The sequence below is a fragment of the Astyanax mexicanus genome, chromosome 4, assembly GCF_023375975.1.
Source record: "Astyanax mexicanus isolate ESR-SI-001 chromosome 4, AstMex3_surface, whole genome shotgun sequence".
Classification (NCBI taxonomy): domain Eukaryota; kingdom Metazoa; phylum Chordata; class Actinopteri; order Characiformes; family Acestrorhamphidae; genus Astyanax; species Astyanax mexicanus.
This window is the reverse complement of record NC_064411.1, coordinates 40,574,500-40,602,484: the sequence shown is the minus strand read 5'-3', so window position 1 is coordinate 40,602,484 and position 27,985 is coordinate 40,574,500. Positions and strand designations below refer to the sequence as shown.

Sequence of the window (27,985 nt, the reverse complement as noted above, 5' to 3'; positions counted from 1 at the left end):
ATAGCTGCGCGGAGGGGGCGTGTTTAGCCGGAATACGGGTGGAGGGAAAGGGGCCGCGGCTGGACCAGTTTAGCAACTCTGTGTCAGAGTCACGGGAAGTCAGTGAGAGCAGGGGAAGTAGACGTTTATCTCCGGAAAGCGAGATGTGTTCTCACTTTGTGTGTTTTTCTGCTGTGTGCGGTTAGTGAGAGAACTGATATTGTAACACAGGGATGATAACTGGACTCCTACAGCTGCCCAGGATCACTGAGAGGATATCATCTACAGGTTGACGAGGAAACAGGAGGATCGTCGGTTCTGCCTCTCCACTGCTTTAACTAGCAAGGTAAATTACGAAATTACGAACACAGTGTAATATTGCAGTTAATATTCATGAATATCTGTCTATTTTTTATTGGCTGGATACAAATTTGAGATGTTCTCTGTGAGAACTTAGATATTATATATGTAGTAGGGCTTGGCTTGGTGATTTTAACTGAAAGACGATATACATTATATATCTCAGTATTTTTTTTAGCTGAAAGGCGATATACGATATATATCTCGATATTTTTAGCTGGAAGGTGATATATGATATATATCTCGATATTTTTAGCTGAAAGGTGATATATGATATATATCTCGATATTTTTAGCAGAAAGGTGATAAAGGAAATATACAATATATATCTCAAAATTGTCTGGCTGAAAGGGGATATAGATATATGTCTCGATATTTTTAGCTAAAAGGTGAAACACAATATATATGTCTAGATATTTTTTAGCTGAAAGGTAATATACAATATATATTGTGATATTTTTTTAGCTAAAAGGTGATATACGATATATATTTCAATATTTTTTAGCTGAAAGGCGATATACTATATATATATATCTCATTTTTTTTTACTGAAAGGCGATATGCAATATATATTTCAATATTTTTTAGCTGAGAGGCCATATACCACATATATCTTGATATTTTTTAGCTGAAAGGCGATACATGATATATACCTCGATATTTATTAGCAGAAAGGCGATGCACGTTATGTATCTCAATATTTATTAGTTAAAAGGGGCTATATGACATATATCTCGATATTTTTTAGCTGAAAGGTAATATATAATATATATCTTGATATTTTTTAGCTGAAAGGTAAAATATGATATATATCTTGATATTTTTAGCTGAAAGGTAATACACAATATGTATCTCAATATTTATTAGCTAAAAGGCAATATAAAATACATATCTCGATATTGTTTAGATGAAAAGTAATGTACGATATATATCTCGTTATCTATTAGCTGAAAGGCGTTCTACGATATATATATATCTTCAAGAGCTGTTATGCTTATCAGATTTTCTTGTTTCTTATTCAGATGTCCTCATTTGCTCATAGATATCACTAAATCAAAAAAGAAATGAAGAATTAGAATTGAAGAGAGCTGGCAAGAGAAAAGGGAAGAAAAAAAGAAAAAAGATCCTCACTAAAATCACCAGATTCATTCACAAAAGAGACTTTTCAGAATGTTAGAGTCAATTACTTATTTTCAACAAAACGCTCTCACTTCAACTAACTAGCTTAATTCCACTGATTTGACTTTGGTGGATATATAATCTGGATCATTTAGGTCAAAATTAACATAATGTGCCTTTACATTTCAGACAAAGACTGTGTAACAATTTTTTTTTTCAAGATTTACTCTAAATGAGCACATTATTACAAATATAGAGGCATGTAATTGTGTACATTTTGTACAGGTTTCTTATATGTGGGGGAATATTTTCTTGAAGTTCTGTACATGTTTGTAATAATTTGGGAATTTTAATTATTCACTTAGCTCATTTAACTATTTTCTTAAAAACATTCTAGCTATTTAAACATTTCCTAGAATTCCTTGTCCACCCTCTCATGCTGGGAAACTCCGCCCCTTTAAGAGAGTAAGCTTTTACTTGAGTGACATCACATCCTTTACACTGTTATTTTGAAGCAATTAATCATATTGATTTTTATGTAATATCTCTCATACTGTCTCCATACTCAAGCTTAAGCTTTCCACACTGTCATGGTAAAAGATCAAGGTAATTAAAATAATTTTACACAATATAATGTATCTTTGAAACAGAATAAAGGGAATCATGAATAAAACAAGGTAAGAAATGGCAAAATAAGATAATCATTTAATAAACACAAAGGACAGAAAGACAAAGAATATAGATAACACTGAATTCAAAATTTTTGCAACCATGATTTCTTGAATGGCTAGAATTGTCCTCCCTGTCATGGTTGCGTACATCCTGTCATGTATACACATCAGTATAAATTCAAAATGTTTGCAAATCTTGATCAACCATGTTTTCTTTAAATGCCAGGGTGGATGCCTGCATAACAGCAATAATTATTGTGTGTATAATTATTAGTGATTAAGCTGGAAAAAAGTGATTTGACTTTTTGGACATCATATAATCATATAATCCTTAGAAAAAAATCTGCTAATGGGAGGACTTGCTTTATTTTTTTACCAGTTTGTTTGTTTTGGTTTTGTTTACCTGCAGTCTAAACTGAAGCCTGAAGCTGCAGGATCTGAGTACCTGTTGCTGAACCACCTTCAGTTTTCAATTCTGTTTATTTCTGTGATGTCTGTTAAGCTCGGCAGATGTCTGGCTTTTTTTCCTTTCTGTTTATTTCATATTTGCATTTCCTTAAAGACCTCCTTTTAACTTGCTTTCTTGTGGTAGATGTGCGTCCTGTTATCACTGACACTATCAGCCGGTGTTAGATCTAATCTCTTAGGCATAAACCACACTCTTCAAGATGATGGGACCAAAATAAACGGAGGAAATGTCTGTAGAATCAATGGAGTGGTTATTTTTTGAAGGGAGCGGTTCTTTTTCAGTATATACGTATATTTGCAGTTGTTGAGATGAAATCTAAGTCTTTCGCAGAGGATTTGGTGTAAAACGGTTTAATGTGGAGAAACTTGCTGCCTTCAGATTTCTTCACAGTTGTGGCGATAAGAACCAGAGGTCACACTGTACACAACAGGAATGTAACCTTTTTATGTACTACACAAAATGACCTGGTCATTTGAGTTTTATGCTAGATGTAACATTGCTGACAAGGTCATTTATCTTTTTAGGGACACCCCACATTTCACCTCTGTCCAATAAAAAAAAAAAAAAACATGTGCCTCGATTTTTATACATTTATACTTTTCTACATCATTTGAACACAGCAGCGGTTATTCACAATGTATCAGAATTTTGAGTAGAAATTTGAATAGAAATTCAGTTCAGTAAATTCTTGATGATGAACCTTTAAGAGAAGTTAAAGGCATTTATCTGTGTATATTCAGAGAAATTAGCCCCACTAATATTAATATAAACAAATGTCACTCATTACAGGTCATTATCATGTTGCTTTTGATAGTTTACAATTCATATCAACAAAAAATGTCCTTCGTTTTTCAAAATTATATCTCTAATGTAATTACTCTCTGGAACAGTATGTGTGTAATAACAAACTGTGCATAATAACATGTTGCCGCTGTCAGACAAAAAAACATGTATCTCCAAAATGGCACCCGTACAGAACTTGAATTTTAGTGGAAGTCAATGTAAAGTCATTTTGTAGCTTTTCTATCGGCCCATTTATAATAAAACTTTAATATAGTGTGAAGAACAGCTGCCAGATTTACATTATGTCAAATGTCAAAAAAGGCAAAAATGGACATACAAGATTTTTAACATTAGCAAATTATTAACATATGTAGTATAAACACAATGAATGAGTCATTTTTAATTTTTAGTGTAAAATGGACTTGGGGTGTAGGAAAACGTTAAAATATGTCTATAATTGTCACAGTGGCCAAACACACGATGGACCCACATGCAACGTCAGTAATAAAAGGGCAGCAGACTAGCAAAGTACCAGAGTGGGCAGGCAAAAAGGTCTTACACAGGATATCCAAAAATGATTAGTACGGCAAGGCATTTGGGTAGTCAAGAAAGATTGATAATAAAAGCAAAGGAAACACAGGTAGAAGAGCTAAGAAAATAGATTCTATACCTGGCAACTAGAGACAAAAACAGGAGGCTATTTATACTAGGAGGACAGGTGTGAATGATTAGAAGGCTGGCGAGTTAGAACGCCGAAGCGTCAGGTGATCAGGCATATCTGGAAGGTTAGAGGCGGGTGCATCCTTGGAAGTTGAGTATTTAGTGAGTGAATTAAAGTCCATGGCAGGCAGACAAACAACTTTGACAAACTACTTTGAGCTTGTTGATGGTGTAAAATGGAATGCAGGGGGTTAATGGAGGTGGACTATTCAACAAACATTTGTTCACCTTTAAACCCAGCAAAGATGAAGGTTAGGGATAACAACATGACAGGAACATTTGTTTAGTAATATTTTTAAGAAATGTAAAACATCTTATTATTTTCAACAGTGCCTCACAACTGATTACCCTTAAGATTTTGATGACACCTACAGTGCAGTATATTGGCCAGCTGTGTCATTTATGGATTAACCATATTTAGATACTAATGGAGTCCAGGTTGTTCACACTGAGCAGCTACAGCAGCTTCAGGCTAGTCTGCAGGTTTGTGAGGTTCACATGCTCTGGTGTGGTTGATCCTAGTTTGCTGAAGGCACTCTGGAAACATGCAGGAGGTGTGGCCGCACCTCTGGATGCCTCAGGGAGGATTGGAGGTAGAGGTTATGAAAGGTCAGGCTGAAGTCTTACAGAGAAGCTTTAAGTATTTGAAAGGGAGAGGAGCTTTCAAGTTGATGCATAACATACACACACATACTGATGTAAATTTTTGAACTGATAGACCACTTATAAATTACGTTTCTTTGATTTTGCCAAAATGAAAACCTTTGCAATATAATCAAGAGGAAGATGGATGATCACAAGCCATCAAACCAAGCTGAACTGCTTGATTTTTTACACCAGGAGGGGCATAAAGTTATCCAAAAGCAGTGTGTAAGACTGGTGGAGGAGAACCTGCCAAGATGCATGAAAACTTTGATTAAAAACCAGGATTATTCCACCAAATATTGAATAATACTCTGAATTATACCTTTCACTCCCCAGTACAGAAACTTCATACACTCTCCTAAGCTGCTAGGCAGCCCATTGTGATTTCCCTGGTTTTGTGATGTAGTGTAACCTGATGATTTTGCATTAATCCATCCAGTCAGCCTTTAGCAGTTTAGCCACAACCCTTTCACAAAGCCATTCAGTGTGGTTTGATGTGAAATGGATCTTTGTACAGAAAGCAATGTGATAGGTCCAGGTGTTCTCATGATTACAACACCAATATACCAGTCTGTATCTTTTTACCATCCAAAACAACCAATGACCCAAAAGAGTTTTATATGTAATAAGCAAAGGCTTATTTAGGTACTACTTTACCTTATAATGCCATGCATGATACACTGTATTGGGAATCCTGCTTATTCTTCGTCCTTGCTTATTCATTTTTTCTTAAAAATGACTCTCTAATGTGCAAATAAAGCTTTCTACTATATTTTGGGGCAGTGCTGTGAGGATTTGATTGCATTCATGAACAAAAGTGCAATACCTGAAAGAAACTTCTAAAGTAGTCACAGATATTCCACTGAATTGCGAGCGATACTTTTTTTGTGAAACACGTTTCCTGCATAATCTGCAAACTGTGAGGGAAAATGCTTTGTGAATCAGACCCTAGTCCAGGTTGATAAATTTGAAGAAACGTTACACATGCTTTATTACAAATACAGCTCTGGAAAAAAATAAGAGACCACTTAAAATTATGAGTTACTTTGATTTTACCAAATTGAAAACCTCTAGAGGAAGATGGATGATCACAAGCCATCAAACCAAACTGAACTGCTTGCATTTTTGTGCACCAGAAGTGGCATAAAGTTATCCAAAAGCAGTGTGTAAGAACCTGCCAAGATGCATTAAAACTGTGATTAAAAAACTGGATTATTTCACCAAATATTGATTTCTAAACTCTTAAAACTTTATGATAAAACCTTTCTTTGCATTATTTGAGGTCTGAAAGCTCTGCATCTTTTTTGTTATTTCAGTCATTTCCAATGTTCTGCAAATAAATGCTCTAAATGACAAAATATGTTTATTCGGAATTTGGGAAAAATGTTGTCTGTAGTTTACAGAGTAAAGCAACAATGTTCATTTTACTTAGATACCTATACATAGCATAATCAGAAAAACTGATTCAGTTACTGAAATGCTCTCTTATTTCTTCCAGAGATTTATATTGCTGAGCAACAACATATCTCAATGTCATTTTCCATGCAGGGACTTGAACCCAAGATTCCAGTGTGTGATGGATATCATTTTTGGGGATGCACTGAGTATTTGGCAATAAAAATACTTGGTCAAAATTGACCATAGCTTTGATGTTTGGTCAAAAATAAGAAAAGGCAAAATTATTTCTATCAATTCATATTGTAGTGTTTAGCTGAACTTTTCATTAAGAGTACCAGTAGGTACTGTAATGCTGTGTTCTTGTTTTTTTTTTTTTTTTTACCTCCTGTCGTCTTTGGAAACTCTTGAACTGGGTTTGAGTATGACCAGACAACACATCTGCATGTGTGTGTTCTTCTGACAGTGCTTCTTTTGGGGTGGCTCCTGATAAACAGGGGGCTGTTCCTGTTCTCCCTACAGCCTGTGTAAATATTTATTGTTGCAGATCCTGCCTTTATGCTCACAATCTCAGCAGGCAGGACGGAAAACCGGGAGGGCGAGTGAACACACCGCCAATAGCCCCTTTTGTAAAACACCACTCATCTAACACGCACACGCCTGTTTTTCTGCCGATTACAGCAGCTGGGGTGCGTTCTCACAGCGGTGAGGCGCAGTGTTTATCGTTGTTGTTGTTTATTCTTATATAAATCTTTAACACGCCAAGCAGGTTTGATTCCTTTAGCTTGGAAACTGATCCGTGTATGGATTATCTATAAGGTGTGGGCTGGGCAGATGCCTATGTGCATATTTATATACTATATATTATTTTATATATTTGTGTATAAAATACATTAAAAGGTTTTAGTATGTATATTTTAAGATTATTACTGTTCAGTCAACATACTAAAGGCAATAAATCCCCAGAATGCATTAGTGCACTTTAATGCCCCTTCTGCTTACCCAAGGTTATCACTGATATCCCATCTGTTGTTGACATTTTGTATCTTAATGCAAGCAAATATCGACCATTATAGCTTTTATAGCTGTTAGATGTGTAGTAATTTATGCATGGCCTGTGGGTGTCTTGTCAGGGCTGTTTCCTGTTACACTGCAATTATTAGAGTTTACTTCAAGTAAAATGCAGCTTTGCTGAACAAACATTTGGGGTAGTTTTATAGACAGGGATTAAGCCTATAGTTGTAGGCTATACATTTGGTTTTTCAATGTAAAATATTTATTAAAATTAAAATTCTGTATGGTTAAATGAATAACAGTGACTACAACAAAGTGCATAGCTTATCTTGCTCATGTCTTTTTAACACATACGGCTCTGGAAAAAATTAAAAGACCACTTCAGTTTCTAAATCAGTTTCTCTGGTTTTGCTATTTATAGGTATTTGTTTGAGTAAAGTGAATATTGTTGTTTTATTCTACAAACTACAGACATCATTGCTCCCATATTCCCCAAAAAATAGTCATCCAAAGCATTTATTTGCTAAAAATGAGAAATGGCTGAAATGAGAAATGTCTTTGCATTATTTGGCTGACCTCAAATAATGCAAAGAAAACAAGTTCATATTCATAAAGTTTTAAGAGTTCAGAAATCAATATTTGGTGGAATAACCCTGGTTTTTAATCACAGTTTTCATGCATCTTGGCATGTTCTCCTCCACCAGTCTTACACACTGCTTTTGAATAACTTTATGCCACTCCTGGTGCAAAAATTCAAGCAGTTCAGCTTGGTTTGATGGCTTGTGATAATCCATCTTCCTCTTGATTATATTCCAGACGTTTTCAATTTAGTAATTTGGTAATCAAGGAAAAACATCTCCAATAAGTGGTCTCTTAATTTTTTAGAGCTGTATTTTAATACATGCTTTCATCAGGAAGGTTGTGGAATTTCTATGTTTATTTAATTTTAAGCAATGTGACATAAATGTGTAAATGCACAAACACAGCTGGTTAAGTCTCTGTATAGAAGTATTGCTTATCACTAGAATATGACTCTCTTGAGCAGAAACAGCACAAAAATATTGGCCATACTTTTGGGGAGATTTTAAAATTGAGGTGGGTGGGGATACTCCAACATCCTAATCTCACTTACGCTCTTGTCACTGAATGGAATGAATTCCTCACAGCAATGCCTTCCCTGGACAGTTGAAACGGTTACTTCAATAAAGCAGGATGATTTTTTTTTAAAGAACACCCTTTGTTTGGAAGAAACAATGAATGATTAGCCATCCTAATAATTGAGTCCACATACTGTAATTCTAATATTGTATACAAAATAATATGATTTGGGGTGGGTTAGCTGAGTACCGCTGTTGTTGTTGCGCTTTTGTTTTGGGTTTTATTGATTAGCATTGCGCTAATCTAAAATGACAGACTGAGCAGGAATGCTAAAGACTCTCAGCAGGAATTCTAAAACATCCGCTGACAAACAAATGATTAAATCTTAACCAGTGAGCTCTTCAAGAACATGTGAATGTAAAATGACTTGCAGATGTTTTTTGCAGTGTTTTTGAACAGCAAGGAAGTGACAGAAAGTGTTGTCGTTTTTGCTGATTCCCAGAACATGCTAAAGAGGAACAGATCTTCATCTCGTAAATTGTCCTTTTCCTGTTACTTTGAATAGAAATTCATTTGTGTTGTGGTCTGCCTTTCCCATGTTTTATGCTAACAACAGATGCTATCAATAGCTCAGAGTACATTGTTTGTTAGCAAATGGCTAGTATTATTAGCGTGTGCTGTAACTCTAGCCCGGGTGTCAGAATGTTGGCTGTGGTGACGCTGATTAGCGCTAACCAGCTGGACTCTTCCATTCAGGCTTTTGTTGTAAGTCCTGATAAACTGAGTCATGCTGGCTGTTTTGCTGCTGTTTAGCTGCCTAGCATCTGTAAAGAATTACAAGGAGAAGGAGGTCAGAAGCTTCAGTACATGAAGACAAAAAAGCAAAACTAGAGCTACAAGGCTAATGTAGCCAGCAAGTAATTTGAACAAGTGTAATTTTTAATTTGACTCACATTTATTTATCAAATTTTAATATATTTTAAAGCTACATTTGAAGTTCCACCCCTAAGTGCTACCAAACTGAAGGTTGTGGAATTTCGTTTTTTTTTTTTTATTGCTATAATTATTTTTAATTATAATATTTTAAGGAGTCTGATAAAAGAAAATAGAGTACCGGTTAGCTAAAACTAAAAAAAAAGAAAGAAAGAAAAATTACAACATAAAAATAACAGGAATCTTGATCAGTCTTGAATACAATTTTTAAAATCTATAAAACGCAATAATGTCTTGTAAAGGATACAATATGTGATACCCCAAACAAGTGTATTTTCAGGATTTTTATGTAATACAATGGTTAAAATGTAAACAAAAGTAAATAAAATGTCTAAATTTGAGTCATAAATTTATATTTACCACCACTGTAAAGAAATCTGAGTGTATGAGTTTCTCCAAAATTAATAATTTGCAGAATGACTTTACTGAATGTTTATGTCTCTGAACATGTAAATTATACAGAATTTCGAATTTAAATTGTATAATTTGTTGGGACAACGTACGTATTATTAGCCTTGTACAGTGCAACATAACCAATAATTTGGCTGGTTGACCATATTTAAAGTGGGGTGTCAAGAGAACCAACCACAGGTCTAACACCTCTGCTGGCAGATTGCAGAAATTTAGAATAAGAAAACTTAATAAATTAGTTTAAAACAACAAAATTACAGCTTTATAATTTTTTTTAACACTGCAAAAATACGGAGATAATTCATTTTCTTAGCTAAGCATAGCATAGCATAGCATATACAGCATTACGAAAGTGCAGTTAGCCACAAGGTAGTACTGTATGTTGCCTAGAGCTAATACATACAGAGCCCCTAAGGTGACATCATGTTAAAAAAATAAATATATAATGTGTGAGAACGAGATAATTAAGGCATAGGAACAAAATCCTAATTCGTGGGAACGAGATAATTAAGGCATGTGAGTGAGATAATTAAGGCGAGGCCACAACTTTTTAAGGCGTGGGATCGAGTTAATTAGATCGTAGCCAATAATAAAGCAAGCTAATTCCCTCTCATCTAATACTCTCTGATTTTCAGCGTTTAAAGCATTTTCTGTTTTTATTACATTTGCCCTGGTAGAAAACTCTTGAGCAAAAGCTGTACTCCCCTGTACTTTAATCTGGGGTAATGCTTTATTTATTTTTGCGCTCATTTTAGGTAAAATATATTTTGCCCACTATAATCATTGTTAAAATAATTTTTTCTTGTTTCATTCTGTTGAAAGCTCTGAAATATTGTCCCTTGTATTGGAATGAGAGGCTTGTATTAAGCAATCAGAGTCTCACTCTATCAGATAAGTGTCAGATATCTCAGTCTGGTGGCAATATCTGAGATGTCAGCCATTCTAAAGTGCCAGCATTTGAGCGCACAGAAGCCTCTGGAGACATTGTTCACTCACTAACAGCTCTTTAACTCAACACCTCTGACTTACTCTCTGTTTCCAAAGGATGCAGGACTAGCCCTGGTTGGACTGTAGAGAGGACACAAGGTTAGCGGGACCATGGCTCAGTTCAACCTGCAGAATGTGGAGGATTTCTATGAGATCGGAGAAATACTGGGCAGGTAGGTTCTATATATTTTTTTGTTATTTTAAAAATGAGCCATTAATTTCCCTAGCTGGTGAAAAAGAAGCAACAAGGTCACACTTAATATACTTGGTCAGTATTGGTATTTTAAAAATTAAATTGGTTAAAATCGCAGTGGTGGGTGTTGCAGTTTTAGCACTATTCTGAAGCCCACAGTTTTTGGATTGTACTAAAACAACATGTTCAGAAATATGGACAAACATTGTTTGCACAGTGCTTATCGGTTTATATAAAAACTTCTATTTGTCAGCTAAAATAGGCGCCATTTACACCTGGTCATTTTAGACTACTATCTGAATTGTGTAGCCTAAAAATAAGATTTGTTAGACCAAGCAAACTGATACAAAACAATTAATGTGTGAGACAGTTCATTCACATCCTTTGCAAATGTACTTGTTGTGCATCTAGTATTACTGGTATTTTGGGTGTACTGGTAGGAGTTTCAATTGCTCATGTTTCTCAGATAAACAACGATAAACAATCGGATTTGCATCAGTTTTAAATGCATCCTGGGTGACTTTACACCTGCATTTTTGTGTGTCTTATTATATCTTATCCATATATAATCCTGAAACTTAGTATAAACACAAAATAACCAGGTGTAATCAGTGTCATAGGCTTGTAGGATAGCAGGATAAATTCCTTTTAATACCCTTAGACCCAGGGGCATAACTAGTATTTTTTAGGGTGTTCACTCCACTTTCCCGCTATGCTGACGTGCACTAATCATGCACATACAAACAGCACTTTTTATACTGTTATTGTCTGATGCTTTTTTAAATTTAGTAGGCTAAAGTTGTGGGCTGCAGCCACAGTCTACTGTTTAAACTGAAGTAAGAGAGGTTGCTAGTAGTAGTGCTGTCTGTATGTGTATCAGCTAATTACAGTAATTTTACAGAATAACAGAAGATATGATGAGACAAGTGATGTCCCACTCCTAAAACGTGCGTGTGATTGTGTGTGTGGGGGGGACCAGACAATTAGCTGTAGCTTACTGCTTTTAGCTATTTAAATTAGACCAGATAACGGCAGATGTGGCTATGGAAGGAATCTTTAATAAAAATACGTAAAAATGTTTTTATGGGTCCAACAGGTTTATCTCTGGGGCTGAGTTAGTTGGGTGCTGGTGCCCAGCATCCCTATAAGACTCTGATCCTAGAACTGTCCCTGCCTAGTCTTGTCACAAAAACTCTTATTAAATGGATGATAAATTGTCCCAGAATGTATTGTGATAAAAAATGTATCTTCATTTTTTTTATATTTTTACCATATAAACATATAAAGAGCAGTCACCTGTTTTTCTGATTTTTTTTCCAAAAATATTTTTATTGAAGACTCAACATCAAGGAAAAAGCAGACCAGCATACAGTCAAAATTCTTGAACAGGAGTCATCCATTTTCATATTTAACAAAGAAATATACTCGTAACATACAATAAAATGGTAAAACACAAAATAAAGGATAAAAGAATGACAATCTAGAAGAAAAAATATATAGAAAAAAAAAAACAATTATTTATAATAATAAAATAATTAACCCTCCTCCCCTTGAACCCCCTCAGTTGTTAACTCAGTAAGAGTCCTAAAAAGGTAAAAGGGTAATAGCACGCTTGGTTAAAAGACTGCTTAAATAAACACAGTGGCAATATCGAGGTCTGCTAAAATTATTCAGGTCATGTTCAATTATAGCACAACAAGTCGATAACGTAATTAAAACGTCAAACCTAGATACCTTCGATTTAAAAAAAAATGCTTTTGTACACACAATAAATGTGAACATTAAAAATGACTGGATATTCTGAGCAGCTTGTCCCTTAGTATAAAAGGATTATAAAATTTAAAATGTTACTCTTTTACATTGCTTCTCTGCATATGTTTCTTGCAGTGGTCACTTTGGGCAGGTGCGGGAGCTGCGAGAGCGGGCCAGTGGCGTGTCCTGGGCAGGGAAGTTTGTGAAGCTCCGGCGGAGTGTGAGCAGCAGGCTGGGCCTGGAGAGGAAGTCCGTGGAGCGTGAAGTGGAGATCCTGCAGGCACTGCAGCACACCAACATCATGGCCCTCAAAGACGTGTTCGAGAGCAGGGCTGAGGTGGTCATCGTCGTTGAACTGTGAGTGATTGTGTGAGAAAAAATAGGAAAAAATGGGAGAAAAAAATCAATAGGTTAAAAATCGTCAAGAAGATTTGTGTTTTTATAGTACCTTGTTCTGTTAGACAATCAAGTAAAGTGTGTGCCGTAATTTTACTTTACCCAAACATACAGGGGTTGGACAGTGAAACTGAAACACAACTGAAAGTGTGGGAGGTTTCATGGCTACATTGGAGCAGCCTGGTGGCCAATCTTTATTAATTGCACATTGCACCAGTAAGAGCAGAGTGTCTTAGCAGGGTAAGAGCACAGTTTTACTCAAAATATTGCAATGCACACAACATTATGGGTGACATACCAGAGTTCAAAAGAGGACAAATTATTGGTGCACATCTTGCTGGCATATCTATGACCAAGACAGCAAGTCTTTGTGATGTATCAAGAGCCACGGTTTTCAGGGTGATGTCAGCATACCACCAAGAAGAACGAACCACATCCAACAGGATTAACTGTGGTTGCAAGAGGAAGCTGTTTGAAAGGGATGTTCGGGTGCTAACCCGGATTGTATCCAAAAAACATAAAATCACGGCAGAATTCAATGTGCACCTCAGCTCTCCTGTTTCCACCAGAACTGTCCTTTGGAACAATAAATTGTTGTGGTCTAAAACCAGGTGTTTCAGTTTATTGTCCAACCCCTGTACATATTATGTTATTTATAATTATTTTGTCTTTCAGTTTAGTTACAGATAAGATACATATGTACTGAGCACAAACAGGCAAGACATTGGCCTGTATCTGTATGACTTTTGCATTGCACAGCTACCACACGATCACACGACTGATTAGATAATTCCACAAATGTTTACAGGCCTTCTCACTAGATTCATGAACTGATGTTAAACTCTCTACAGAGAACTGCTTCCAGTTCCCGTGAGGTCACTGTGATCTTGGCCAGTGCTCTCTAAAAAAATTGTATACAAGCTAACATATTTCTGTTTTTTAATATTTAAAACATCAATTCTACACATTTCAGTGTAGTGTAGGGTATCTATATATAAATTACAATCTTCTACGATCAGACTGAGTGAAATTAAATGGCTCCAATTTGGGGAACACTTCATGCGGACATATTTTTAGCGCCTGCGTCCTCTCACATACGCGGCTAATCTTTCAGCCAGACTATTACAGTAGATTAGTGTTGGGGCAGGATAAAGGAAGGATCAGATAGCAGCATGGGACGCATCGTAGCATTTGCTGGTGTTACTGATGAACATGATAGGAAGCATGTAGGCTTGAATTTTCCACTGGAGAACCTTTTGCCGGGAGGATCGGCATGCTCGCGCACAATGTAGCCGATACCAAGGGACCAATGCAATGGCCTGACTATTTAAAGACAAAGGATTTAACATCAGTCTATGTGTGTCTGTGCGCTTTATGTATCATTTTGTGAAAAACGTTTGAAAGAGTGTGTTGATGTGATGGTTTTACAGGGGAGAGCGTCTTCAGGAGGCAGTTCCTGGTGTGCAAGTGCAAGTGCACACGCTCCTGGAGATTGTTTGGCTTTGTTTGTAACAAGTTTCTATGTCCTTATTTATAGAAGGGCTGTTTATAGCTGTTCCTGACAATCTAAATCTAAACCATCTATGGTATCCCGGAGGATTTATGGAAGTCTTGGCTGCAGAACGCATCTCTCGGGGACAGTGGGTTTGAGATAGTGAAGATTGGCCTTCTTATTTTGCCTGCATATGACATTCCCATCAAAGTACCTTCAAAGACGGAAGGAAATGCGACTGTTGGGACAGTTGAGTTGGTGTCCCGGGACAGGGTTTTTTAAAATTATTTTTGGCTAATGTTTAATGCGTCAAACCGCTCATACATTCCCTAGGGATTAAACGCTTAATGATGGACCATGGGAGAGATACCAGAGTAAGGATTATCCATTAGAACTTGGAGGTTTGCCTTAATGATGGATCGTCCCTCAGAATTTATCATATCATATCTAAGGTCTCAACAGCAGTCCATTCACAATATTTGTTTAAAAATGCCCTCAGATCTGTTAATGTGTCAGTGAGCTATAAATGTGCACATTGGTCAATAAAACAGATAAGATTGTGGACCTGTGGAACTGGAGCTTTCTGTGTGCTACTGCTATTTCCCAATAGAAGTAAAATAAATGTTCTTATCGTATATATAATATAACTATATACTTAAGCATATCTTGAGCCAACTGTACATTTACAGACACAGAGCTTAAAGAGTGTGAGTTCTGAATTGCAGGACATTTTGAATAAAAGTCACTGTATTCAGTATAGGAAAGTATTTAAATATTTTTTGTTTTAAGGATCTGTCACCACTAATGCTTTTTAATGCCACATGGAGGGTGTTTTGGACAAAATGCTATCAAAAAGGATTTAGCATTATTTATCGTTATCAATATCTACATCTCTGAAAAAAAAAAGATGAGACCACTTAAAACTGATAAGTTATCTATATTATAAAATACATAAAGTAAATTAGTTTTCTTTGCTTACTGAAAAGCTTTTTCGTCTCCTCTTTTAGAATCCGAGGCGGTGAGCTCTTTGACTTTGTTGCAGAGAAGGAGAACCTGACAGAGATCGAAGCTATTGAGTTCCTGAAGCAGATCCTGAAGGGGGTTGCCTTCATGCACAGCAAACAGATCGCCCACTTTGACCTGAAGGTGAGCGAGGACAACTTCCTTAACACACCTGAACCACGAGGAAAAGTTTAAAGTCTAAGTTTATACACAGAATGTGAATTACATGGCAGTTTTCAAAATGAAAATGTTCTGATTCTTCAGGTTCCTGAACTAGCACACACGCCAATGCATTTAACATATCATTATCAATGGTGAATTGAAAAAAGAGATTGTGCAAAACAAAAGAAAAGCAATAGAAAATTGTGTTGAGCTTAATAGATCTTGTCTAATATGATCAACAAATATAAAACTAACAAATAAACAATTAATCATTCATTTTTTATATATTTTTTGTTTGTGGTGGCTTCAAAGGCTCACATGATATCAGTACCTTTGCAGGATGACATTTAAAGCAACAGTACAGCTTTTATACACAAAATAAGTTTGATGGATGAAGAGTGATGGATTATTTAAGACTAAGGGAGATGCACTTAAACATTTTTACCTGAAAAAGGTTTTATTTTAAATACATATATAAGGGGGCGGGGCTATGATGCTATCGTAATAGATTTCGTAATTAAATAGTATGTATTCTGTGATATTTTAGGTTAAATGCCATCATGGTCATTATGGATATGTGAAAATGGGCATGTATTAATGATAAATAATTAATATAGTGTGTTACTCTTTAAGAAATATTTAAAATAATATTTTTTCGAATATTTTGGTTCCAGGAATTAATAGCTTTGGAACTTAAAATAATTTATTTATTTGTTTATAGTAAACCTGTCACTTAAATGTAAAAACCACTTTACCACATTCTTAGCATTGACAGGCAATGCTGATTCACTGGATGGCGTAAACCTAAATTGTGCCCCCGAGTTAACACAGGAAACGCTTTAATAGTAATAAAGTGCAAATGCATGTTTTACAGCATCCAGCTGTGACCTGTGATGTTCTGCACATCTGGCTTTTAATGATGTGACAATGAATTTTACGCTGTGTGTTTTCAAACAGCCCGAGAACATCATGCTGTCAGATAAAAAGGTGGAGCACCCGGAGATTAAGATCATTGATTTTGGGCTGGCACAGCGCCTCACCCCAGGAGAGGAGTACAGGAGCCTGTGTGGAACTCCTCAGTACATCGGTAAGAGACTTTGTGTGTATTTCTGGCTTTTTCTATGTGCTGTGTTGCTTTTGTGGTGACAAAATGAGACACCTAAAACTGAAACCAAAGGCAAAAAAGGGTTTTTCTGTGGTTACTGAGCTCAGAGTTAGTGTTGGGTGCTGATAAACAAGTGTTGAATAGTGGAATACACCAAACTTACTGTCTGCAGGAGTCCTATACTAAGTTCTAGAAGAGAATTGTAAGGAAAGTCCCCCATTTATACCCCAAACCGACATTATTCATAAACCTGTAGATCAGGGGTGCCCAAACTTTTTTTGTTGGGGGCCAGAAGAAGAAATATATAAGTCACGGGCCACAGACTCTGTAATAAAACAAATAATGAAATATACCACTTTAAATAATAGATTTTCCTGATTACTTTTATTTACAGACCATTTTACTTGACTTACTATCTTTATCTATCTTTGACAGTGTTGTGTAAACTAATATTTTTCAAATTGATGTTTCATTTCGTGATGTCTCTTTATATTAAACTCCTTAATTACGGCAGCTTTTAGACTCATTTGCCCTTTTTCTGCGCTAAAACTGCGCACCCTCTCCGCTTTTAGACTCTTTGGCCCGTTTTTCTGCGCTAGAAATGTGCACTCTCTCTGCTTTTAGACTCTTTGGCCCGTTTTTTGCGCTAGAAATGAGCACTCTCTCCGCTTTTAGACTCTTTGGCCCGTTTTTCTGAGCTAGAAATGCGCACCCTCTCCGCTTTTAGACTCTTTGGCCCGTTTTTCTGCGCTAAATCTTCACTCTCTCCGCTTTTAGACTCTTTGGCCCGTTTCTGACACCTAGCGTTCAAACTTTGAATCTCACATTATAAAAACCTGCTTAACAGCGGGCCAACTTTCATTCTATTTCTAAAATACCTCGCGGGCCGCTCCAAAAAAGGAAACGGGCCGCAAATGGCCCGCGGGCCGTAGTGTTGACACCCCTGCTCTAGATAATAATATAGTCAGTTATTTGTAATGGACCAGTCAGAGCTAGAATACTGTAAATTAAATGTGAAGTTGGATTCATTTTTACATATTTTAGTTTTTTTTTTTTAGACAAAAGACAGAGGCACAAACAAACAGATTCTCCATTTTAACTGGGAATATGACAGCTGACAGTCAAATTATATACAGAACCAATCAGAACCTCCATTTCAGCTTGAGACGGGACAACAGTCAGTCATATTTAAGTACAGAACTAATCAGAATCTTTATTTCAGCTTGAGGCGGGACAACAGACAGTCATATTTAAATGCAGAACCAATCAGAACCTCCATTTCAGCTTAAGGATGGACAACAAACTGTCAAATTCAAAGGCAGAACCAATCAGAATCTCCATTTCAGCTTGAGGCGGGAAAACAGACAGTCAAATACAAATGCAGAACTAATCAGAATCTCCATTTTAGCTTGAGACGGGACAACAGACAGTCATATTTAAATGCAGAACCAATCAGAACCTCCATTTCAGCTTAAGGATGGACAACAGACTGTCAAATACAAATGCAGAACCAATCAGAATCTTTATTTCAGCTTAGGACGGGACAACAGTCAGTCATATTTAAGTGCAGAACTAATCAGAATCTTTATTTCAGCTTGAGGCGGGACAACAGACAGTCAAATTCACATGCAGAATCAATCAGAATCTCCATTTCAGTTTTAAACAGGACAACAAAACAGTCATATCTAAATGCAGAGTCAATCAGAATCTTCAATGTTGTTCAATTCAGCTTGAGGCAGGACAAGAGACAGTCAAATTCAATTGCAGAGCCAATCAGAATCTCCATTTCAGCTTGAAGCGGGACAACAGACAGTCAAATTCGCATGCAGAACCAATCAGAATCTCCATTTCAGCTTGAGCCGTGACAACAGACAGTGAAATTCAAATGCAGAACCAATCAGAATCTCCATTTTAGCTTGAGGCGAGACAACATACTGTCAAATTCAAAAGCAGAACCAATCAGAATCTCCATTTCAGCTTAAAGAGGGACAACAGACAGTCAAAATCAAATACAGAATTAATCAGATTCTCCATTTCAGCTTAAAGAGGGACAACAGACAGTCAGATTGAATCAAAAAATACATTTTAACTGGAAGCGGAACACTTTAGGAAGTAAAACCTAATGGCAAAACTAATCAGAATCTGCAGATCAGCTAAAGAAGGGGACATGAAACGGTCAAACTTAAAACCAGACCCAATCAGAATATCTATTTTAGCTGGGGGCCAGATAAAAAAGACAAACTCAGGGGACACAGCTAATCCGAACATCCATTTCTGCTGGGGGGTGGAGATTGAGTCAGATGTTGAGTCAGAATCTCTATTTCAGGGAGAGGTCTGGAGTTTCTCAGACAGCACAACCAGCACTCTGGTTCTGATTTAGCTTACTTACACATTTAACGAATGTTTTTACTAAGCAAATAGTTTTGCACTTGGTCACAGTTTGTGTTTTACACTGTGTGGAAGTGACTTAATCAAAGTCACAGTGTTTTTACTGCTATGTCAGGATGATGGAGCCTAATGTTCTCCAGAAGGTATCTAGCCCTGTTAACACACTGTGGGAACTGGCAGGTTTAAAGCAAACACTGAACACTGATGCTGTTGATGAACATATATATTGTGACATGTTTTTATTGTTGCTGTCATGAAAAAACATCTCTGAAACAGACACTTTACAGTAGAGAGATAGAATCTTCTTATCTGTTATTTGAGGTCAATGTAAAAAGAGTTTATACAGATTATGTAATAAAGTAAAAATCAACAAGATTGGAGACACAGAAAGTTGTCATTTATCACACCACACTACTTGTCTTTACACTTTACACAGTCTTAGGTAATTTAATGTTAACTGGTCATGCTCAGTTGACACCCACTGTATATAAGGTGGCCCACTACCTCTAATGAGTTTACCACCCAGCTGTAGCATGTGGTGGTTTATGCCACAGGAAGTAGCCGAGTCAAAGCGAGTGCTTGAGGTGTTGTAGTAGAAACAGCTACGAAACCTCAGAGCAGCTTCAATAAGAGTTCTTTGTTTCAGAAAGCTGCAACAATAGTTCTTTGCAGCAACAGTGTGGATCCAGGGTCAATTCACAAAGTCCCTTTGTTCATTATTATTTATGTTTTTGTGGAGTTTTCTTTAGGCCTGTCCAGATAATTACATGTATTAACTTACCGTACAATATATACGGATGTAATCTTAAAAAGATCATACTTCCGTTATATCAGTGGCATAAAATTGATATTACTTGCATATAATACTTACATGGTACAATTTTTGGTTAAATAAAATAGATATCATGACAGGCATTTGAGTCCTTTTTGTGTCTAAACTGATATTACATATCTTTAATTTATGTCTGTTAAAGTGGTTGCAGCATAATATTTTCTCTTTTGTAGTTATACATGTATAGTAGTGTCACGCTAGCCAAATACACACGACCAGATACCAAAAACAATGTTTTTTAACAAAGGGCCTAGCTTTACAGGGATGGTAAAAATCAGACAGGGACAAAACCAGCAAAAATGGCAGCAAAGAATAGCAACACACTAGAGTGTGAGAAGGCAAAATGTCCTACAGAAGATATAAAAAAAAACAGGTAGAAGGGCTAAGGCAAAATGAGAGGTCTATAAACAATATAATGTACAGCAACGAGAAAAACAAACATTACAGGGCTAGGCAAGAGAGTGTTCCAAAAAAATACAAAACACAAAGAAAACAAGGTAAAAGACATAGGAAACTAGATTCAATATCAAGTAGGGGTGAACAGGAAACAAGGGGTATTTATACTGGGGAGAGCAGGTGAGCGCAATCTAGGAGCTCGGTGAGCAGGAACAGTGATCAGGAGCGTCCGGGAGGTCTTGTGTAGGAGCATTCTGGGATATGGAGTCTTTGGTGTGTGTACTAGAGTCCTAATAGAGTGTTGGACATGCTGCTGGACACTGAAGTTGATATACATATATATTATGGGTGGGGAATATGACTATTATGTTGTATTTTGAAATATTTCTGATGCACAATGTATCATATATATATATATATATATATATATATATATATATATATATATATATATAGAGCAGAAAAAGTACATTGTGCATCAGAAAAATTTCAAAATACAACAAAATATTGTCATATTGCCATATAAAGAGCAAGACATATAAAGAGCAAAACAGTTAGGGTTTTATATATATATATATAACACTGACTGCTCTTAATGGTTCATTCTTGGACATTGGGACATTCTTGGCCCATTAACATTAGTTCTGCACTTGTTTTTAATTTGTTGTTTTTCCTCTCTCTGTCTCGCTTCTCTTCTTGTTCTTTCGCTTTTCTCAGGCCCTGAGGTGATAAATTATGAGCCCCTGAGCGTAGCATCTGACATGTGGTAAGCAGCACAGGTTGTTCTGTATCTCTTGTACATGAAACAACAGTTTTAATGGTGAATTTCAGAGAGACTCAACAACACTTGCATAAGCAATACTAAGGAACATCTAATGTCAGTAATCGCAACACAACATTGTATTCACAATTCACAAGTGGATTTAAGCTTAAAGCAGCACTAGGTAGGATTTCCTTGATTTTTTTATCTTTTTGAAGAAGTAAAATTACAGCTTGAAACTCACTGCAACGCTGTATTGAGGTGTAATAAGAGGAATAGCGGTCCTCTCGTTTCTGTGCCGAAGCTCCTCTGAGCTCAAACCAGACTCTGTAAGTTTATGGGTAATAGAAATGAAACACAATACCACCAATGATTTTGAAACCAGCAAATCCACAAAACTTTCACTTCCCTTAAAATAAAGCCTTTTTGCACAGCTGAAAATATCATGCTTTGCTTTGCTTCTTACTGCAAGTTATTTTGGGTAAATTAAGGATTACACCTGTTTCAGAATGTAAGCTTCTGTTTTGGAATATCTAGTCTTGTATTTGCTTGATGATTGACCTCGTTTTTGTGTTTTCTCACAGGAGTATCGGTGTTATCACCTACATACTGTAAGTTATTTAATGTAAATATTAGATTTAACTAAAATAAACTAATACACACTCATCATCAAAAAAATAGCACTGACTTTGCATGCAGAAGAAATCAAGCAACAGGTATGAAACGTGGTGGGTAGTTGTGCTAGACTGTCATGAAGTGACTCAGAATGGAAGTGGATCATTTTCAGTAATCATTTCAAGTCCTGCGAATCTGTATGTGGATACAACATTCAACAGTTTGTTTATACCAGACACAAGTCGAGAATGCCTGGTATGATGCCAGATAACCTTTGGTCTTGTTTACAGGCACTTTGACAGGTGCACTATTCCAAAAGGGCAATGCACGTCCACACACTGCTACCATCTCAAAACCTTGCCTTAAAGACACAGACACTACGGCTACGTTCACATTACAAGCCACATCGCTCAAATCTGATTTTTTGCTCAGATCAGTTGTGGCTCTCTTGACGGTTCACATTCTTAAATGTAGGTGATCTGTATCTGTGTGTAATGTAAACAAATCTGTCCCTGAAACGCTTCACATGCGCACATTGATACCAGTATAAACGTCGCCTTCTAGACCAATAACAAAAAAAATGTCATATTTGAGAGACGACTCGTAGCTTTATAAAGGGAAATGGATGAGTTTGGTAGCAGCTCGTATGTGGAGCATCTTTTGCTGGAGTGGAGAGAAACAGTAAACAGCTGGTCTGAAGTTCATGCTCAGGTCGAGGAGGTGAAAAAAGGCCAGGCAGTTTGCTTTTGCTGTTTTTACAGCTATAGCTGCACAGCTGCACCAAGAGATGTGTGGGTACGAGAGAGAAGCATGTAGTGCATGTGTAAAAGCCAAAAGACGCATGAATTCTTATTACGTTCACATTCATGTTGCATGTTCATGGATCGGATAGGTATTCAATTTAGGACCACATATAAAAGTGACTCAAAATCTGATTTGGAAAAATCGAATTTGGCCTGTTCACACAGCCATGAAAAAAAAAAGATCTGAGCCACATTGAGCAAAAAATCAGATTTGAGCTACTTCAGTCTGGTAATGTGATGCCACATTGCCAGACCAATCCCTGATTGAAAATGTATGGGATGCTATTTGACACACTATCAACACCCTTACTCCTACTGCAAAATCTGCAGGAACTGTATGAGAATATTATACAGTAGATGTATGAGATGGATTATCACAGGACACCTTTAGGAACCTCTACGACTCTACGACTCGACCTGCATTATACTACTTCTGTAGATGTAGATCAATAAATATTGCCCATATCAGACTTAATTCTAAATCATTTATGGTAACCTTTATCGTTTTTTTTATGATGAGTGTATACATAATTACTGTTATGCAAATCATCATAACCTTGATTTTCTTTTTTTTTTTTTTTTCAGGTGTGGAATGTAAATAAATGTTCACATTTTGTGCTAAAATATGCCAATGTTTGCAGTAATTATTTATGGTAGCCTTTAAGTAACCTGTTATTTAACAGCTTTTTTTAATGTAGATATTTTTATATGAGGTGTTTTAAATCCATTTTAACTCTTTTCTTTCTAGATTAAGTGGTCTGTCGCCGTTTCAAGGAGACACGGATGAGGAGACACTAAGAAACATTGTAGATATGAAGTATGAATTTGAAGAACAATACTTTAGCCAAACAAGCGATATGGCTAAAGACTTCATTGAGAAGCTGCTCATAAAAGAACCCAGGTAATTAAAAGATTTGTAATAAATTATTTTGCATATTTATTTTATTTATTTTATTGACCATAAAAGGCTTGTGATGATAGAACCTATGATATTCTCCACACAGTGAGAGAATGACAGCGGAAGAATGTTTACTGCACCCCTGGATCAAGGTAGGGCCTAAATTTAATTGAAAGTAATGTTTGTTTTAAAATACTATTGCACAATGATGATGTTTACCTCAGGAGATTATTTAAAAGAGCATGTTAATATTGAGGCACTGCTTTTCCAGTTTAATATAATGTTGTTGTTTTTTTTAGTTGGCTTAGTACTGTCCATAATTAGCCCAATTGCTCTTAAATCGTCAGTATAATTTACTGGTACAATATACTGGTATAGGGATGATGGTGATAATTTTCTTCTTTTCTCACACACACACATTTTTTCCTCTCTTTCTCAGCCCTTGACTCGAAAGCAGGCAGCTAACAGGAGTCGCTCGTCCATCAACATGAAAAACTTCAAGAAATTTAATGCCAGGAGAAAGTGGAGGGTATGTGATTGTGTGTGAGAGTGTTTTAGATTAACTCTATTGGTACAACACTGCCATCTGCCGGCGTAATCATGTACAACATGTATAAATGATTTTTTATCATAATTTTATTTATTCTAGTTCATATTTTAGGGCTACAATTAGCTATTTTATTTGTTAACCCTCCTGCTATCCTCAAATTTATTAACACGTTTTATTCTCTGGGTCAATAAAACCCCAGCACAAAAATATAAACCTCCAGAAAATTATTATAATTAAATTTAAATAAACATGTTAGAAAAGTTCGCCAGTTACCTTAGGTCAGGGATGTCCAAACTACGGCCCGCGGGCCATTTGCGGCCCGTTTCCTTTTTTGGAGCGGCCCGCGAGGTATTTTAGAAATAGAATGAAAGTTGGCCCGCAGGTTTTTATAGTGTGAGATTCAAAGTTTGAAGGCTAGGTGTCAGAAACGGGCCAAAGAGTCTAAAAGCGGAGAGGGTGCACATTTCTAGCGCAGAAAAACGGGGCAAAAGAGTCTAAAAGCGGAGAGGGTGCGCATTTCTAGCTCAGAAAAACGGGGCAAAAGAGTCTAAAAGCGGAGAGAGTGTTCAGTTGTAGCGCAGAAAAACGGGCCAAAGAGTCTAAAAGTTGCCGTAATTAAGGAGTTTAATATTAAGAGACATCATGAAATGAAACATCAATTTGAAAAATCTTAGTTTACACAACACTGTCAAAGATAAAGATAGTAAGTCAAGTAAAATGGTGTGTAAATGAAATAATCAGGAATAAAGTATTATTTAAAGTGGTATATTTCATTATTTGTTTTATTACAGAGTCTGTGGCCCGTGACTTCAGATATATTTCTCCTTCTGGCCCCCAACAAAAAAAGTTTGGACACCCCTGCCTTAGGTTTATCTGATTAATTATCAGACGTTCTAGATTTAAATTATCAGAAATATTGTTTTGTTAAGTTAGAGCCTAAAGTTAAGGGACATTTAGAGGAAAACTATAAAACAGAATGTCATAGTGACCTCAACATTATTACCACACAAATGTGAGTAAACTATTGATATTTATGCATATTAAACAACCTTAAATAAAACAGACATTAAAATTTAAACATTTGAAACATATTTTTTATGTTTTGTCCTGATCAAATTAAGAAAAGACAATAAATAAAAATCACAACTTATGTCAAACATTTTTTCAGAGACTTTAAACATATTGACAGATTGACCCCAAAGATAATAGTAGGGTTTAATTACCCCAAACAAAAGGTGACTTTACTTTATCTTGCTTGTTTTTCTTTCTTAACACAGCTAGCCAGTATGGATATATTCAATAAATAATTACCCTTAAAATCATTAAGCTTAAAAGATTAGAAACACTGCCTTGTGAACAGAACATTGCAGTTTGATGCCCTAAAGTGCCAGAATGCAACTGAAGTGCCCTTAGGCCTGGCCTTTATCCACATACTGTTTCCTGGGCCTTGCATCATTGGCTGCCCACTGATCGGACACATTTGCTTATTGTTGCCTTGTGTGTGTGGGTGTGTGTGTGTGTGTGTGTGTGTGTGTGTGTGTGTGTGTGTGTGTGTGTGTGTGTGTGAATGTGTGTGGTCACTAGTGTGAATAAAAGTGTGTGTTTACTATGTCTGTGTTCACTGCACAGATGTTTAAATGACAAAATGAAAAATAAGAATACATTTTTCAATTAAAATTGGAACAAGGAAAAGTATCTCATTAATCTTTGTGACCAAAAAAAAGCATAAAGCTAGCTTGCTAACTGAAGACAAAGTTATATAAATTCTTTAGTTGGTTTCTATCATTGCTTGCCATGGTAGAAGTTTTTGAACTTGTCTCACTCGTTCATAATGGTTCAGTGTCCTCAACTTGGCAACCAGAGTGAGCTTTGCTTCTGTGGAGGAGTAGACAACTTTCTCTGGTGCATTGAAATTTGCTGAAGCCTTTTCACAAACTCACTCTCATTTCTTACTGATCACTTCTTTATAGCCTGTGCCTTCTGCTTTTTTTCTCAGATGTCCTATAACATGGTATGGGCATGTAACAGACTGTGCCGTCTGCAGCTGCTATGTAAGAGGGCCAAAGAGGACGAGGAACTGGTAAGGCTTACCTGAAATTATTTTTGATGGTGAGATGCTTGAGGTGTGTGGACAGTTTTCAGCCTATGCTTTACGGGTTTTAGTCAGCCCTTTTTCTTTCATCTAATGCATCAACGAACTCATAGAAGATGTGGAACATCCTATCTATACCCATTGTGCTCATTTCTGCCACTGTAGAGAAGCTGTGAGAGTGACCAAGAGGACATTGAGACCAAACCAGCCTCTCTCATCCGCCGCAGACTGAGCAGCAGTTCCTGAGCTTCACCTCTAGAGGACCCCATCTGCCCATGGTTCCCTGGCTTCCATTATTCCAGTGTTTCCCAATCCTGGTCCTGGAGGCACCCTGCACGTTATAGTGGTTTCCCAGCTTGCACAGCCACTGCACTTTGAAAAGACTTATTAATTAACTAATTGATTAGTTAATTAGTTGAATCAGGTTTGTTTGAAGAAGTGTACATCATAAATGCCCAGGGCAGGGTGTTTCAGAGATTGGGATTGATAAGCATTCTTGTTCATATGGAATCATATGGTCATACAGTAGTAACTGAGGGTACATTTTCAATGTACCTTGAGGAACACCAATACCAGTACCTGTAGCATTTGTACCATGTGGTCTGACAGTGTATTCACACTTTACCGTCCACTGCACCGATTTCTGTAGATTTGTCACAATACAGCGCTACAGAACGTATGGTAGCCAGCTATTATTATTATCTTACATTTTTTGGTGAATCATTTTTTACATTAATTTTAAAGCACACTTTTAAATTTCTGAACACATTTCAGAATTCACATTCGTTATTAAAAAGAATAAATATGAAAAAAAACAGCCAGTGTAGAGCACCAGTCAAAGTGTGGACACTTTTAATGTGTTTTCATACTTTTTACTTCAAAATTGATTGTATAATTCCATATGTGTCCCTTAACTGTTTTCATGTCTTTAAACATGGAATGAGAGGGTGTGTCCAAACTTTTGACTGGTACTTTAGGTTGAGGGAAACTGCATACAAAAGGGATCTAAAGTTCAAACATTTTATTAAAATATATAAAAAATGTATTTGTAATTTTATTGTGCTAACTGTGTGAGAATAAGAGACAAAAATATGCCTCTTTAAGAACTTTTTGTTCATTTTTTTATGGGGTTGTAATATCTCTTTTTATGCCATGGTCTTGAAGAGTGTCTTCAGTTTACATTTACATTTTATCTTTAGTATTTTACAATTTTATGTACAATATGCTATTTGATGCATGATATTTCAATGTCATATTCATCCAGGGGGCAAACAAAATGCTTTGCATGCTAATGTGTGATGCTAATTTTCACAAAAACCTAGTCAAGTTGCAGTTATCTGAATTCTCATATAAAATGGAACTAAACAGAACTTATGAACATGTCTTTATATTGCTATGAAAGATTGATTGATTGATTGATTGATTGACTGCTTCCTTTGGCACAATCAGTCAGGGTATATACAAAAGGATGCTAGCTATAAGTTAGTGCTCATTTTTCAGGCCTAGTAGCTAGATTTAAAGTATCTCAATTAGAAAGTGTATTTTAGAGTCCTAAAGTCAGAACTGATTGAACAGACTGCCTAACACACTTTTACCACACATCTCATGCAACCTTAGTGCTGTGAAAGGACAGGGAAATCACACCCGTTCATTTTGGTGGAACCTGAGTATCGAATAGTGGTATTTGTAGTGGTAGCTCACACAGTGCCTCTGATTATCTGTTAGCCAAATTTGTTCTTAGCCAGAGCTGTGTCTCCATGGGAAGTGTTGATTTTTTTTTTTTTTTGTATTAAATACATATTTTGTCTGAAGAAAGAAAGTTTTTGTGAACTTTTACTGTTACTGCTAAAAAACCTAGGTGAAGACTAGCTTTTGCTAGTTTATGAATAAACTTTACCTGTCAGA

At 36.3% G+C, this 27,985-nt stretch overlaps 1 protein-coding gene across 2 annotated transcripts; it reads left to right on the top strand.

Moving 5' to 3' along the window:
• The first annotated feature begins 72 nt into the window (after window positions 1-72).
• si:dkey-240h12.4 (death-associated protein kinase 2) lies at window positions 73-27,985 on the top strand. Of its 2 annotated transcripts, none has more exons than XM_022679114.2 (12): window positions 73-325; window positions 10,702-10,817; window positions 12,725-12,946; window positions 15,485-15,623; window positions 16,599-16,728; window positions 21,080-21,128; window positions 21,707-21,733; window positions 23,289-23,441; window positions 23,545-23,590; window positions 23,878-23,967; window positions 25,985-26,068; window positions 26,246-27,985. In XM_022679114.2, exons 2-12 carry the CDS (start codon window positions 10,756-10,758, stop codon window positions 26,324-26,326), a joined length of 1,083 nt encoding a protein of 360 aa, XP_022534835.1. In that variant the 5' UTR covers window positions 73-325; window positions 10,702-10,755; the 3' UTR covers window positions 26,327-27,985. The 2 variants fall into 2 exon arrangements, with proteins under 2 accessions (XP_022534835.1, XP_022534836.1); XM_022679115.2 differs by lacking the exon at window positions 73-325 and adding an exon at window positions 8,717-8,786.

Coding starts and splice junctions, on each gene's coding strand:
- si:dkey-240h12.4 (XM_022679114.2), top strand. CDS start 10,756: ATGGCTCAGTTCAACCTGCAGAATGTGGAGGATTTCTATGAGATCGGA. Junction 15,624..16,598: donor TCGCCCACTTTGACCTGAAG/GTGAGCGAGGAC, acceptor GTTTTCAAACAG/CCCGAGAACATCATGCTGTC. Junction 21,734..23,288: donor GGTGTTATCACCTACATACT/GTAAGTTATTTA, acceptor TTTTCTTTCTAG/ATTAAGTGGTCTGTCGCCGT.